Source organism: Bos grunniens, chromosome 7 (genome assembly GCF_055505025.1).
Source record: "Bos grunniens cultivar Pamir isolate PY7600 chromosome 7, Bosgru_T2T1.0, whole genome shotgun sequence".
In the NCBI taxonomy this organism is placed as follows: domain Eukaryota; kingdom Metazoa; phylum Chordata; class Mammalia; order Artiodactyla; family Bovidae; genus Bos; species Bos grunniens.
Window position 1 is genome coordinate 9,911,791 of NC_141171.1, and position 15,855 is coordinate 9,927,645.

At 38.4% G+C, this 15,855-nt stretch overlaps 1 protein-coding gene across 1 annotated transcript; it reads left to right on the forward strand.

The window, feature by feature from the left end:
• Nucleotides 1-3,699: 3,699 nt before the first annotated feature.
• Nucleotides 3,700-4,623, forward strand: LOC147368319 (olfactory receptor-like protein OLF4). Its single transcript, XM_086408787.1, has one exon. The coding sequence runs from the start codon at nt 3,700-3,702 to the stop codon at nt 4,621-4,623; it is 924 nt and encodes a 307-aa protein (XP_086264913.1).
• Nucleotides 4,624-15,855: the final 11,232 nt, after the last annotated feature.

The window sequence follows — 15,855 nt, forward strand, 5'->3', positions numbered from 1 at the left end:
GCCAAAGTACTGGAGTTTCAGCTTCAACATCAGTCCTTCCAGTGAACACCCAGGACTGAACTCCTTTAGGATGGATCTCCTTGCAGTCCAAGGGACCCTCAAGAGTCTTCTCCAACACCACAGTTCAAAAGCATTAATTTTTAAGCACTCAGATTTCTTCACAGTCCAACTCTCACATCCATACATGACCACTGGAAAAACAATAGCCTTGACTAGATGGACCTTGGTTGGCAAAGTAAGTCTCTGCTTCCGAATATGCTGTCTAGGCTGGTCATAATTTCCTTCCAAGGAGTAAGCATCTTTTAATTTCATGGCTGCAATCACCATCTGCAGTGATATGGAAGCCCAGAAAAATAAATTCAGCCACTGTTTCCACTGTTTCTCCATCTATTTGCCATGAAGTGATGGGACCACTAGATGCCATGATAATCATTTTCTGAATGTTGAGCTTTAAGCCAACTTTTTCACTCTCCTCTTTCACTTTCATCAAGAGGCTTTTTAGTTCCTCTTCACTTTCTGCCATAAGGGTGGTGTCATCTGCATATCTGAGGTTATTGAGATTTCTCCCAGCAATCTTGATTCCAGCTTGTGCTTCTTCCAGCCCAGCATTTCTCATGATGTACTCTGCATAGAAGTTAAACAAGCAGGGTGACAATATACAGGCTTGACATACTCCTTTTCCTAATTGGAACCAGTCTGTTTTTCCATGTCCAGTTCTAACTGTAGCATCCTGACGTGCATATATTTTTCTCAAGAGGCAGGTCAGGTGGTCTGGTAGTCCCATCTCTTTCAGAATTTTCCACAGTTTATTGTGATCCACACAGTCAAAGGCTTTGGCATAGTCAATAAAGCAGAAATTGATGCTTTTCTGGAACTCTCTTACTTTTTTGATTTATCCAGTGGATGTTGGCATTTTGATCTCCTGGTTCCTCTGCCTTTTCTAAAACCAGCTTGAACATCTGGAAGTTCATGGTTCACATATTGCTGAAGCCTGGCTTGGAGAATTTTGAGCATTACATTACTAGCCTGTGACATGAGTGCAATTGTGTGGTAGTTTGAGCATTCTTTAGCATTGTCTTTCTTAGGGATTGGAATGAAAACTGACATTTTCCAGTCTTGTGGCCACTGCTGAGTTTTCCAAATTTGCTGGCATATTGAGTGCAGTACTTTCACAACATCATCTTTCAGGATTTGAAATAGGTCAACTGAAATTCCATCACCTCCACTAGCTTTGTTCGTAGTGAGGCTTTCTAAGGCCCACTTGACTTCACATTCCAGAACGTCTGGCTCTAGGTGAGTGATCACACCATCATGATTATCTTGGGCATGAAGATCTTTTTTGTACAGTTCTTCTGTGTATTCTTGCCACCTATTCTTAACATATTCTGCTTCTGTTAGGTCCATACCATTTCTGTCCTTTATCAAGCCCATCTTTGCATGAAATATTCACTTGGTATCTCTAATTTTCTGGAAGAGATCTCTAGTCTTTCCCATTATGTTGTTTTCCTGTATTTCTTTGCATTGATTGCTGAGCAAGGCTTTCTTATCTCTCCTTGCTATTCTTTGGAACTCTGCATTCAGATGCTTATATCTTTCCTTTTCTCCTTTGCTCTTTGCTTCTCTTCTTTTCACAACTATTTTTAAGGCCTCCCCAGACAGCCATTTTGCTTTTTTTTTTTTTTTTTTATACTCAAGGGAGTATAGAAACACATGAAATGTCACCAGAACCAAAGAAGGTTTTCTTTACCACAATCTGTCAGGGACCATTTGAGTTTATTAGATTTTTCTTTTCTTTTATGTCCAGTTCCCGTCTCTCTCCCTTGATACATACATAAATCATTTTCCAGTTTTATCTATTTATTTATTTTTCCTGTGCTGGGTCTTCATTGATGTGTGGGCTTTTCTCTAGTTGGGCAAACAGGGGCCACTTTCTAGTTGCACTGTGCAGACTTCTCATTGTGGTGGTTTCTGTTTGGAGGAACACGGGCTCTAGGGCACTCTGGCTCAGTAGTTGTGATGCATGGGCTTAGTTATCTGGCAGCATGTGGAATCTTCCTGGACCAGGGATTGAACCTGTGACCCCTGCATGGACAGCCAGATTCTTAACCATTGAACCTCTAAGGAAGTCCATATATATATTTGAGAAAGAAAATCATATATATATATATATATGTGTGTGTGTGTGTGTGTGTGTGTTTGTGTGTGTGTACACACACACACACAAGCATATAGCATCATAGACTCAATGGACATGAATGCGAGCAAACTCTAGGAGATAGTCAAGGACAGGGAAGTCTGATGTGCTACAGTCCATGGAAAGTATCAGACATGACTTATCGACTGAACAACTACATGAGTTTATGTAATACATTTTCAACATAAGTTTAATACAAAGCATAAAATGGCTATACCAAAACAGAGCTCCAAGTTTATTGGTACTGTGCTCAGTTGTTTCAGTTGTGTATAACTCTTTGCAACCCTATGGACTGTAACCCACCAGGCTCCTCTGTCCATGGGATTCTCCAGGTAAGAATACTGGAGTGGGTTGCCATGCCCTTCTCCAAAGGATCTTCCCGACCGAGGGATCAAACTTGGGTCTCTTGTGTCCTCTGCATTGCATGCAGATTCTTTACCCATAGAGCTATCTTGGAATGTTGGAAAATTTACAAATTGGAATTTCTGAATGCCATTTCTAGATAGTTTGCCATGATCATCTTGAGTTATATCAACATTTAACTTAATAAGGGTAGTTAGGGGTGAAAAAGACATGGAAGTTACACAGCATAGGAAAGAAGATTCTACTGTGTGTGTGTGTTTTCATGCCCTGTGAAGTGTGTGAAGTCGTCCAAGCAGGAGTACTGAGCACATATATTCCAAGGTGAATCTTATAACAGAGTTCTAAACTCAACTGATAGAAAGGATTCATTAGTATTTACAAGCCAACTTTGCAACAATTTCCTAAAGTTCTAAAAATACATAATGTATATAAGGGACTCTTTGATATTTGATGTTTCAGCAGCAGCAGGGAGGCCACCTTGCTCCTCAGCACCCTATGACATCATCTCTCCTCACTTTCCCTCCTGCCCATTACCTTTCCCATACCGCACATCTTAAAGAAGTACCTCTCTTTGCACTGCTGTTCTCCCTGCCTGGCACACATTTCATCTGATATGTTCATGGAAATGTCACCTTGTTTTTCAAGTTTTCAAGCCTTAGCATGAACATCCATAAAAAATAGCACCCCTTCTTTACTCATTCTCTTATACCTGCTTTCATTTTCTTCATAACATGTGTCACGGTCTGAGAAGATATACATACTTTTTTTTTTTTAATTCTCTGGATATTTCTCTGTAGTGGATAGTAAGAGTTTTTATTTTTAAGCTCCCCATACTCATTGACTAGACAGCACCTGGAACATTGTCAGCACACAATTTAAATGCCCTGAAAAAATGAAAAAAATTCTCCTTAAATATGAGAAATATTTGACTTGCCAGGGAAAATGCTGAAAGTTGAACAAGCTTGCTAATTAAAGATGATGTAAGAAATTCCACCAAGGGGACTGAATTGATAAACAAATTTTTGAAATTAATATTTTGATAAGTAATTATAAATGGCAGCCCTTCAACAATGTGAGTAATATCTGATTGTGTAAAAATCAGTCATGTTATTTTCCCCTTTTCTCATAGTTACCTTCAGCCCATGGTACCAAGGAACCTAACACATGTTTCAGGTTTTCTTCTTCTGGGATTTTCAGAAGAACCAGAACTGCAGCCCCTCATATTTGGACCTTTCTTCCCCATGTACCTGTTCACTGTGTTTGGAAACCTGCTCATCATCCTGGCCGTCAGCTCAGACCCCCACCTCCACACCCCCATGTACTTCCTCCTCTCCAACCTATCTTTTGTAGACATCTGTATCACCTCCACCATCACCCCAAAGATGCTGTGTAACACCCAGACACAGAGCCACATTATAACCTATGAAGGCTGCATGATTCAGATGTATTTTTTCATGCTGTTTGCAGGGTTGGGTGACTTCCTCCTGACTGTGATGGCTTACGACGGCTTTGTGGCCATCTGCCACCCCCTTCACTACACAGTCATCATGAACCCACAACACTGTGGAATTCTGGTTTTGGTTAGCTGGATCATTAGTGTCCTACATTCCTTGTTAGAAACCTTAATGGTATTGACACTGTCCTTCTGCAGAGAGGTGGAAATCCCTCACTATTTCTGTGAACTCAAGCAGTTGATTCAACTTGCGTGTTCCAACAACTTTCTTAATGAACTGGTGATGAATTTTGCAGCTGGGCTTCTGGGTGGTGTTCCCCTTGCTGCTATCCTTTACACTTACTGCAAGATAGCTTCCTCAATATGTAGAATCTCATCAGCTCAGGGGAAGTATAAAGCATTCTCTACCTGTGCATCTCACCTCTCAGTTGTCTCCTTATTTTACTGTACATGCTTAGGAGTGTATCTTAGCTCTGCTGCTCCCCACAACCTACACTCAAGTGCAACAGCCTCAGTGATGTACACCGTGGTCACACCCATGCTGAACCCCTTCATCTACATTCTGAGGAACAGAGACATTAAAAGTGCCCTGAGAGCGCTCTTTCAAATGTGAGCTATAAAAAAAACGTAATTCACCTGGGCTGAAGAAAGGTCTCAGAATCATAGATTGCTAGTCTTTGATCAGGCTGTGGAAGTTGAACTTGCTCTTTCAATTTATTTCCTGAAATTTTCCCTTTTTTGACTTCAGCTTCTTCATACGATTTATATACCTTAGTTAAGGCTTGTGCTATCTCTCATAATTCAAACATTTTTTTTTTCATTTTATGGTTTTCCCACTTTCTCAGATTTATTCTTAGCCTTGGATCTGGATAATTTGGGAATTAATCCTTTTTTCATATAACTAGATGAATTTCTTAAAATTACATGCATGCTAATTCACTGTAGTCAAGTCCAACTGTTTGTGACCCTATGGACTATAACCTGCCAGGATCCTCTGTCCATGGGATTCTGCAGGCAAGAATACTGGAGTGGATTGCTGTGCCTTCCTCCACGGGATCTTCCTGAGCCAGGGATCTAACCTGCATCTCTTATGTCTTACCTGCAGGTTCTTTACCACTAGCACCAACTGAGAAATCCTTCTTAAAATAATTTATTTTCTGATCATCTGTTTTACATATGGTAATATGCATGTTTCAATGGGGAGGGACGTGGGAAGGGGTTCAGGATGGGGGTACATATTGCACCTGTGGCTGATTCATGTTGATGTATGGCAAAACTATCACAATTTCATAATTATCCTCCAACTAAAATTAATTTATTAAAAAAGAAAAAGAAATGTTCTCAAATAAAACATATAGCATCAATGACTTTTTTGTTGTTTGTATAAAGAATAGTCATGAGTTGTAGTTCTGCTATGAAGAAAAACTACTCTAAGCATTTATGTCTGTTCATGTATTTGTAAAGATTAAAATCTCAAACAACAGATCTGATTTTTGTTTGTATCATTTCTTTGTATATAACTACCTTAACTCTTTTTCCTGATATTCTAGACTTTTAAAATTTAGTGTCATTTGTAATGTGCAATTTAATTTCTTTCTCCTGTTTAAGTTCCTATTATCTTGTTCACATACCTACCATGTGTGTGCATGCATGCTCGGTTGCTTGATTTGTGTCTGACTCTTTGTGACTCTATGGACTGTAGTCTGCCAGGCTCCTCTGTCCATGGCATTTTCCAGGCAAGAATACTAGAGTGGGTTTCCATGCCTTCTCCAGGGGATCTTCCCAACCCAGGGATTGAACCTGTGTTTCCTGGGTCTCTGGCATTGCAAGCAGATTCTTGACCCACTGAACAACCTGGGAAGCCCCATACCTACCATAGTTAATGGCAAAAATAGATCATCAAATGCCTGTATCCATGTGGTATCCCCAAGGCAATGCACTTTTGGAATTTTTTTTCCTGATTTTTAAATCTGAAGTAGAGTTGATTCACAATATCTTATTTATTTCAGGTGCATAACACACTGATTCAGTATTTTTACAGATTATTTTTTGCCGGGGTCCAGCCCCGGCTGTTCCAGGGTATTCGAAGGGGAGACGGCGTTGGTGACTATTTAAATATTCATCAAAGATGTAAAGAGTAATAGAATGAGGATAGCTCAGTAGGAAAATTCAGTGGAGGAAAGAGGCTGAGTGGCTTGGTTTATGCGGGAGACCAATAAAACTTCAAGACAAGAAGCTTGCACCACTTACGTAGGCCGCAGGCGTCCTTCCGTTCTCCCGAAGGAGAGGAGACACTGAGGCCTCCCTGGTCGGATCTTAGAAGCCCAGGCATAATTAGTAAGCATGGCGGGTTCCGTGCTCCAGATGGAGAATCAGCCAGAGTTTGAGAGAGAGAGAGACATGGGGAGACCAGTGTTTAGAGGAACTGATCCCAATTCTTTATTTTCCAGAGTCTGTTTTTATACACTGAGATGTTATACAAAAGTCACGCGGGGACAGCAGTCCTGACTTTTATTAAAGTCAGGTGCTTCACACAAATGTATACAGCGATCTTAGGGGTGTTACATCATCTTCTGGCCAGGGGGGCCTGCTGACAATGTAAGACCCTCTCCTTGTGACAGAGGTCAGTCAACACTTATTTCTCCAAGGGTGATTATTCTTAAAACAGATGTCACTCAAATAAAGTTACATTCCTATAAGGTGAGGGTGTAGTGGGTTTTAGTTAAGTAAAGAATTTACTTGTCCTAAGGTCTAACATGATTTATATCAAAGGTTAATACTTATTTCTTCTATATATTCATTAATGTGTGTAAGGACAGGGGATGTGGAGTCTTAGCAACAAACATTGGCTCAACAAATGAAAAACCCTTCACCAATACAATTTCTAATCAGCCCACTATATGTATACTAATGGTTTTCTAACTTTTCTAAGGAACCTGTTTTTAGAAGGTTTAAAGGATCTCATGCCTCTCAGGGTTGGGAGGCTGTGAGCAATCACATGTGGCCGGACAAGCCTGTCAGGCAGGCTAGAGAACCTTCAGAGGAGTTTGTAGGTTGAAACACTCCTATCACACCCAGGAATTATTATTAACTGGAGCTCTAAGTTAACTCCTTCTCCAAAAGAGGTGGTGGGGGACAGCCCCCCATAAAGTCAGAGGTGTAGGGGAGAGCACAAAGTAGTAAAGTAGGCAGGATCTGGTTATGGGGGTAGATGCTCGAGAATTTCCAGGGGGACTCCTGAGGCTCGATCCCGCCTTTGCATATGTCGAACCTCCTTCCTCATGACCTTTGCCATGGGTGGAGTGCCTCACGCTGGCCCCCAACAATTTTTCACTAAAAGTTAATAAAAGATAATGTCTATAATTGCCTGTGCTACACAATATATCCTTGTTACTTGCCTATACAGTAACTATCCTCTCTTTTTCCCATACTGCTAATTTGCTCATACCCCACTCTCTTTACAGTCTGGTTACTTTTAGTTTGTGTTCTGTATCTGTGAGTATATCCCTGTTTGCATATATTCTTCTTGTATTATTTTTAAGATTCCATATGATCATTTACCATACATCATAAGTTATATCATACACTATTTTTTCTCTCTCTGACTTATTTCACTAAACCTAATAATAACTAAATCCATCCACATGGCTTCAAATAGCAGAATTTCATTCTTTTTAATGTCTGAGTAACATTTCATTATTTATACATATTAATGTTTATTTATTTGTGGCACATATTCTTTATACTCTTGTCTATTGTTGGACATTTGAGTTGCTTCCATATTTTGGCTATCATAAACAGTGCTGCCATGAACATTAGGGTGCATGCATCTTTTCAAATTTGTCCTTTTATAGTTTGGGTGTATATATTCCCACAGGACTGGAAAAGGTCCGTTTTCATTCCAATCCCAAAGAAAGGCAATGCCAAAGAATGCTCAAACTACTGCACAATTGCACTCATCTCACATGCTAGTAAGTAATGCTCAAAATTCTCCAAGCCAGGCTTCAGCAATACATGAACTGTGAACTTCCTGATGTTCCAGCTGGTTTTAGAAAAGGCAGAGGAACCAAAGATCAAATTGCCAACATCCGCTGGATCATGGAAAAAGCAAGAGAGTTCCAGAAAAAACATTTATTTCTGCCTTATTGACTATGCCAAAGCCTTTGACTGTGTGGATCACAATAAAATGTGGAAAATTCTGAAAGAGATGGGAATCCCCGACCACCTGACCTGCTTCTTGAGAAACCTATATGCAGGTCAGGAAGCAACAGTTAGAACTGGATGTGGAACAACAGACTGGTTCCAAATAGGAAAAGTAGTACATCAAGGCTATATATTGTCACCCTGCTTATTTAACTTATATGCAGAGTACATCATGAGAAACGCTGGACTGGAAGAAACACAAGCTGGAATCAAGATAGCCTGGAGAAATATCAATAACCTCAGATATGCAGAGGACACCACCCTTATGGCAGAAAGTGAAGAGGAACTAAAAAGCTTCTTCATGGAAGTGAAAGACGAGAATGAAAAAGTTGGCTTAAAGCTCAACGTTCAGAAAACGAAGATCATGCATCCAGTCCCATCACTTCACGGGAAATAGGTGGGGAAACAGTGGAAACAGTGTCAGACTTTATTTTTGGGGGCTCCAAAATCACTGCAGATGGTGACTGCAGCCATGAAGTTAAAAGACGCTTACTCCTTGGAAGAAAAGTTATGACCAACCTAGACAGCATATTCAAAGACAGAGACATTACTTTGCCAACAAAGGTCTGTCTAGACAAGGCTATGGTTTTTCCTGTGATCATGTATGGATGTGAGAGTTGGACTGTGAAGAAGGCTGAGCACTGAAGAATTGATGCTTTTGAACTGTGGTGTTGGAGAAGACTCTTGAGAGTCCCTTGGACTGCAAGGAGATCCAACCAGTCCATTCTAAAGAAGATCAGCCCTGGGATTTCTTTGGAAAGAATGATGCTAAAGCTGAAACTCCAGTACTTTGGCAACCTCATGTGAAGAGTTGACTCATTGGAAAAGACTCTGATGCTGGGAGGGATTGGGGGCAGGAGGAGAAGGGGACGACAGAGGATGAGATGGCTGGATGGCATCACTGACTCAATGGACATGAGTTTGGGTGAACTCTGGGAGTTGGTGATGGACAGAGAGGCCTGGCGTGCTGCAATTCATGGGGTCGCAAACAGTCAGACACGACTGAGTGACTTAACTATATAACTATTCCCAAGAGTAATTTCCAGGGTCATATAATAGTTCTATTTTTAGGTCATTGAGAAACCTCCCTGCTGATTTCCAGAGTGAATGAGTGAGTGAGTGAGTGAAGGTTGTTCAGTCATGTCTGACTTTGTAACCTCATGGAGTATACAGTTGATGGAATTCTCCAGGCCAGAATATTAGAGTGAGTAGTCTTTCCTTTCTCCAGGAAATCTTCCCAATCCAGAGATCAAACCCAGGTCTCCCACATTGCAGGCAGATTTTTTACCAGCTGAGCCACAAGGGAAGCCCAAGAATACTGAAGTGGGTAGCCCATCCCTTCTGCAGCAGATCTTCCCAACCCAGGAATCAAACCAGGGTCTCCTGCATTGCAGACGGATTCTTTACCAACTGAGCTATGAGGGAAGCCCATTTTCCTTAGTGGCTGTACCAATTTATAAACCCAACTATATTAATGGACAGATGGTCCAAACAGAAAATCAATAAGGCATTAGTTGTCTTAGATGACATAAGTCACTTAAATAAACCAGTTGGATAATAGGCAACACAAATTTGAATAAATATTTGACATAAAGAATGTGACCTCTCCTTTCCAGAGAGGACATATGTATGCCTATGGCCCATTCATGGTGATGTATGCCAGAGGCCATCACAATATTATGAAATACGATATAGCAAAATCTTTGTTATATGTCAACTCCTTAAATTATGGAAAATCAATATTCAAGTGAGAGGAGGTTTATATGTTGGAGTGAAGGATTCAATGGCTTATTTTATGTGCTTTTATTAGATTATCTTCTGGTTTCTGGTTGAAAACTTAGAGTGCTGCCTATACATGAATTCTGCTGCTGCTCTAAAGAAATATCTTCCTATTTTCTAAGTTAGGCATAATACTAACTTAGGAGAAATGCATGTACATTACAAATAATAACCATTTTATGTCCTCTCTATGGTAAAGAATCTCTTCAGTCTTTATAATAAAAGGGTGACTCACAAGAACAATTGAATTCCTGTCTAGTCCTGTGTTTTAGGGTCATAAGTTTTTATCCACAAACATTCATTTTCTTTCAAACTCCTCTGGTTACCTGAAAGGGAACTTTAATGGAGTTACATTTTAATAATGTCATCTAAATTAAACTTGAATAACAAAATGGTCATTAATGTTGTCTTGATAGCAAACCAAATGTCAAAATTCTTCACTTCTGCTCATTTTTGGCTGTTGTATCAGTAAGCTCTTGTTGCATAACAAGTCATTTTTTTTTAATAGTTTATTGAGGTATAGTTGATTTACAATGTTGTGTCAATTTCTGCTATATAGTGAAGTGATTCAGTTATACACAGATATGCTTTATTTTTAAATCCTTTTTCATTATGCTTTATCACAGAATACTGAATATAGTTCCTGTGCTATAGTGTAGGACCTTGCTGTTTATTCATGCTAAATATAATAACTTGTATCTGTTAATCCCAAACTTTCAATCCATCCCCGCTACACTCCCTCTCCCTTGGCAACTGCCAGTCTGTTCTCTATGTCTGTGAGTCTGTTTCTGTTTCAGAGATAAGGACATTTGTTACGTTTGTGTCATATTTTAGATTCTTCATATAAGTGATATCATATGGTGTTCACAGCAAGCCATTATAAAAGCAAACAATTTGACATGTTTTGCTAACATGAAATTGTATGGTGATCTTTCTTCTGGTGCAAATAAAAATTGTTTACCTTGAAATTTTCTTGTGTCTGTATTGCCTGTATTGCCAAATATTTCTATCTTAGTTCAGTTTTAGTATATCTCATAGATATAAGTATGTGATATTTTTATTTTCATTTGTCTTCAGGTGATTTTCTATTTCTCCCTTGGTATTTTTATTGACCTCATAGTTGTTCAGTAGCATGTGTTTCAGTTTTCACATAGTTCTGTTTTTTGTTTCCATCTTTCCTCTTTTATTTGATTTCTAGTTTTATATATTAATGATTGGAAGAGAAGCCTGATGTGATTCAAAATTTCCTAAATTTATTGAGGCTAGTTTTGTGTCCCCAGAACACGGCCTATTCTTGAGAATGCCCCATGTACACTTGAGAAAAAAATTTATATTCTTATACATTAGGATGGAATGTTCTATATAAATATATCAAATGCATCTGGCCTTATATTTAATTTGCTGCTACTGCTGCTAAGTTGCTTCAGTCGTGTCCGACTCTGTGTGACCCCAGAGACAGCAACCCACCAGGCTTCCCTGTCCCTGGGATTCTCCAGGCAAGAACACTGGAGTGGGTTGCCATTTCCATCTCCAATGCATGAAAGTAAAAAGTGAAAGTGAAGTCACTCAGTCGTGTCTGACTCTTAGCAACCCCATGGACTGCAGCCTACCAGGCTTCTCTGTCCATGGATTTTCCAGGCAAGAGTACTGGAGTGGATTGCCATTGCCTTCTTTTCTCTGTTTAATTTAGCTGATACTTATTTTTTGACTTTCTAGTTGGATGATATTTATTCATATATCAAGATTGTTAAAGTCATGGGCTATTATTGTGTTACTGTCAATTTCTCCCTTTAGGTCTGTTAACTATTGTTTTATATGTTTGGTGCTCCTATTTTAGGTGCTTGTAAATAAAAAAAAAACGATTACGTGTTCTTGATGAACTGTCCCCTGTAGCATTGTATTCTGTCCATTTTTGTCTTTTGTTTCCTCTTTTATCTTGAAATCCATTTTTTTCTGGTATGATTATGGCTACATCTTTTGTGTTGCCATTTGCTTGTGCTCTCCTTCTCCGTCACTTAATTTTAAATCTATATCTTTAGACATGAAGAGTCTCTTGGGTTTAGTATGTATGTGGGTCTTGTATTTTAATCCACTCTATTTTTTATAGGTGCATTCAACACATTTAGAATGATTATTGACACATGAAGATTTAGTACTGCTATTTTATCTTTTCTATTCTGGTTATCCTATTCCCCACCCTCCTTTTTTCTTTTTCCTGAGTTTCTGTCTGCCATTTGAATTTGGTCATTTTTCTATGATTTGTTTTAATCAACTTCCTCTTTTTTGATGTTTTGAGTCATTAGTCTAGATTTATGTTTTGTGGTCACCATGGGTTTATGGTAAACATCTCATAGGTAAAAATAGTCCTTTTCCTACTGATAGCATCTTATTTTTGTTGCACACATGCATTCCTTAATTTCCCTCTTCCTGTTTTGTGTTTTAGTTGCCTTTTTATGTTGTGAGCTTGTTACCTAATTGAAGTAGCCATAATTGTTTTCTGCTTTTTCTCCTCTTTGCACATTACATGATAATAAGGTATTTAAAACTCTGTTCTGTAGCATTTTATAATTTTATGACTCTATTTGTCACCTTACTCAAAGTTTTGTGTGTTTTTGCCTTTTTTGTTTCATGTTGAAGAGCTTCTTTATACATTTCTTGTAGGTTAGGTCTAGTGTTGCAAAACTCCCTTAGCATTTGTTTGTATGAAAAAGTATTTCTCCTTCATATCTTAATGATAATTTTTATGGATAGAATATTTTGGGGTGAAAGTTTTTCTCTTCCAGAATTCTGAGAATGCCATTCCATTCCCTCCTGGCTTGTAGAATTTCTGCTGTGAAATCTTCTTTTAGCCTAATGAGTGTTTCATGAAGGCTACTATCCTGTTTTTTCTGTCTCAGCCTCTAAATGATTTTTTGTTCATGATTTTTGACAACTTTAATATGCTGTGTCCTGGAGAAGGTCTTTGTGCATTGAGGTAATAAGATGATCTTAACTTTATGGACTTGTATTTCCAATTCTTTGCCCAGGTTTGGGAAATGTTCAGCTTTATTTATTTGAGTAAACTCTCTACACTTTTCTTTTTTCTCTTCTCCTTTTCAGATACTCATTACCTTAAAGTGGCCCTTCTTTAACGAGTCAGTTACCTCTCCTTGAATTTCCTCATTTTTTAATATCTCATTTCTCTTTCTTCTCCTATTTGTATCATGTCTAGCTTTCCATCTACAAACTCACTAACTCTGTCCTGCTTCCAGTGATTTCTAATGCATTCTTCATCGGGCTTATTGTTTGCTTTTCAGCTCTAGAATTTCTGTTTAGTTTTATCTTAAAGTTTCAATATTTTAGAAAAGCATTCCTTCTGGTCATTAATTTTATTCCTGGGTTCATTCAGCCTCCTTTCTCAGTTTTCTTATATTGAATTTCTTCATGATAGTGTTGGAGTTTGGCTGTTGGACAGTTATTGTTTTCTTTGGGTGGTAATGTTTCTGTGGTTCTTTCTCGTGTTTGATATGTGCTGTTCCTCTCAGGTGGTGCCTTTGAAAAAGGGAGCAGTTTTCTCTTTCCTTCTAAATTAAAAATGTGTTGCTTTTTTAATCCACTAGGTGGCATGCCTTTTTCTTTTTTTTCTTTTGGTTTTTCAATCTTTCTACCTGAGCAGCCCTTCATTATCATTTGATGCACTGGGATGACCCGGAGGGATGGTACGGGGAAGGAGGTGGGAGTGGGGTTCAGGATGGGGAACACGTGTATACCTGTTGCAGATTCATGTTGATGTATGGCAAAACCAATACAATATTGTAAAGTAATTAACCTCCAATTAAAATAAATAAATTTATATTTTAAAAAAAACTTAAAAAAATAAAATAAAATGCAGTCCAGATTGTGAGGTGGACTCATGCAAAAAAGATAAAATAAATAAATTTAAATTAAAAAAAAAAGTATGCACTTTCCAACTGCTGTCAAAGATGTTCTCTTTCATCCTAATTATAGTTTCCTGTGCCTCTGGAATTGTTGGTACCTTGCTTGTTGCCACTGTTACCAATATGCTGCCTGGGCCACTGGGATTAAGGCTTTTCTAAAGGGTCTGAGAAATACTGAGTCACAGGCTCTATCACCCTCTTGTATGTAGTTGGCACCTCCTATATGTCCCCACCTTAGAAGTACAGGTTTGTGGAGTTCTCTGATAACCTGGTATGTTGTGCAGAGGCACCTTTGTTGTGTTGTGGACGTTATCTTGGCTGTTGATTGAAGGGGAGAGACAAAAAGGAGTCTTTCATTAAGCCATGATGTAGAAGACAAAATAATTTAAATAGAAAAACCCAAAGTCTCCACCAAAAGTGTATTAGAACTATTAAATGAAATCAGAAAAGCTGCAAGATAAAATTTTAATATACAGAAATTTAGAGCTCCCTATACACTAATAATCAACTATAAGAAGGAGAAAGGTAAAATATATATATATATAGTTAAAATCAAATTTAAAAATGCCTAGAAATAACCTTAACAAATGAGGTGAAAGATCTGTATTGCAAAATGTATAAAACATTAATGAAATAAATCAAAGATGATACAAAGAAATGAAAAATAAAAAACATTCCTGTGCTCTTGGAGTGGAAGAGAAAATACTCTTAAAATGACATACAACCAAAAGCAATCTTCAGATCTCATGCACTCTGAATGAAAATACTCATGATATTTTTCACAGAAGTAGAACAAAATCCTAAAATTCACATAAACTACTAGAGACCCAGAATTGCCAAAGCAATCCTAGGAAAACAACAGCAACAACAACAAAGCTGAAGTCATAAGGATCCCAGACTTCAGACCATACTATCAATACCAAGATATGATAATCAGAACTGCATGGTACTGGTGCAAAAACTAATGCATGAATCAATAGATCATCCAAGCAATAAATCCAAACAGTTGTGACCAATTAAATGATGGCAAAGGAGGAGGCAAGAATGTACCATGGAGAAAAGATCAGTCTCTTCAACAAGTTGCACTGCCAAAACTGAATGAACATTTGTGCATGCTCAGTCATCTCCAGCTCTTTGCAGCCTCGTGGATGAGCCCTCCAGGCTTCCCTGCTGGTGGGATTTCCCAGGCAAGAATACTGGAGTGGATTGTCATTTCCTTCTCCAGGGGATCATCCTGACTCAGGGATAGAACCTGTGTCTCCTGTACTGGTGGGCAAGATTATTTACCAGTGAGCCACTTGGGAAGCTGGTGAAAACTAAATGGCCACATGTGAAACAATGAAATTAGAACATTTCCTCACACCCCATACAAACAAAAAAATTCAAGATGGATTATGGACCTAAATGTAAGACCTGAATCATAAAATTCTGAGTAGTGAGAACATGGGCAGAATATGTTTTGACATAAAGCATAGCAATATTGTTTTGGATCTCTGTCTTGTGCTTAAGGAAATAAAAGCAAAAATAAACAAATGGAACTTAATTAAATTTAAAAGTTTTTTCAAGCAGAGGAAACTAAAAAATGAAAAGATATCTATGGAATGGGATAAAATATTTGCAAATTATATCACTGGCAGGGATCAAAATCCAAAATATATAAAGAGCTCAATATAAAAAATAAACAACTCAATAAAAAGTAGGCAAATGACCTGAATAGACATTTTTTTTTCTAATGAAAACATACAGATAGATAACCAAAACATGGAAAGTTGATCAATATCACTATTTCCTACAGAAATGCAAACCAAAAAAGAATGAGATGTCACCTTGCACTTGTGGGGATAACTATTATTAAAGAGTCTGCTGCTGCTGCTGCTAAGTCGCTTCAGTCGTGTCCGACTCTGTGCAATCCCATAGACAGCAGCCCACCAGGCTCCCCCGTCCCT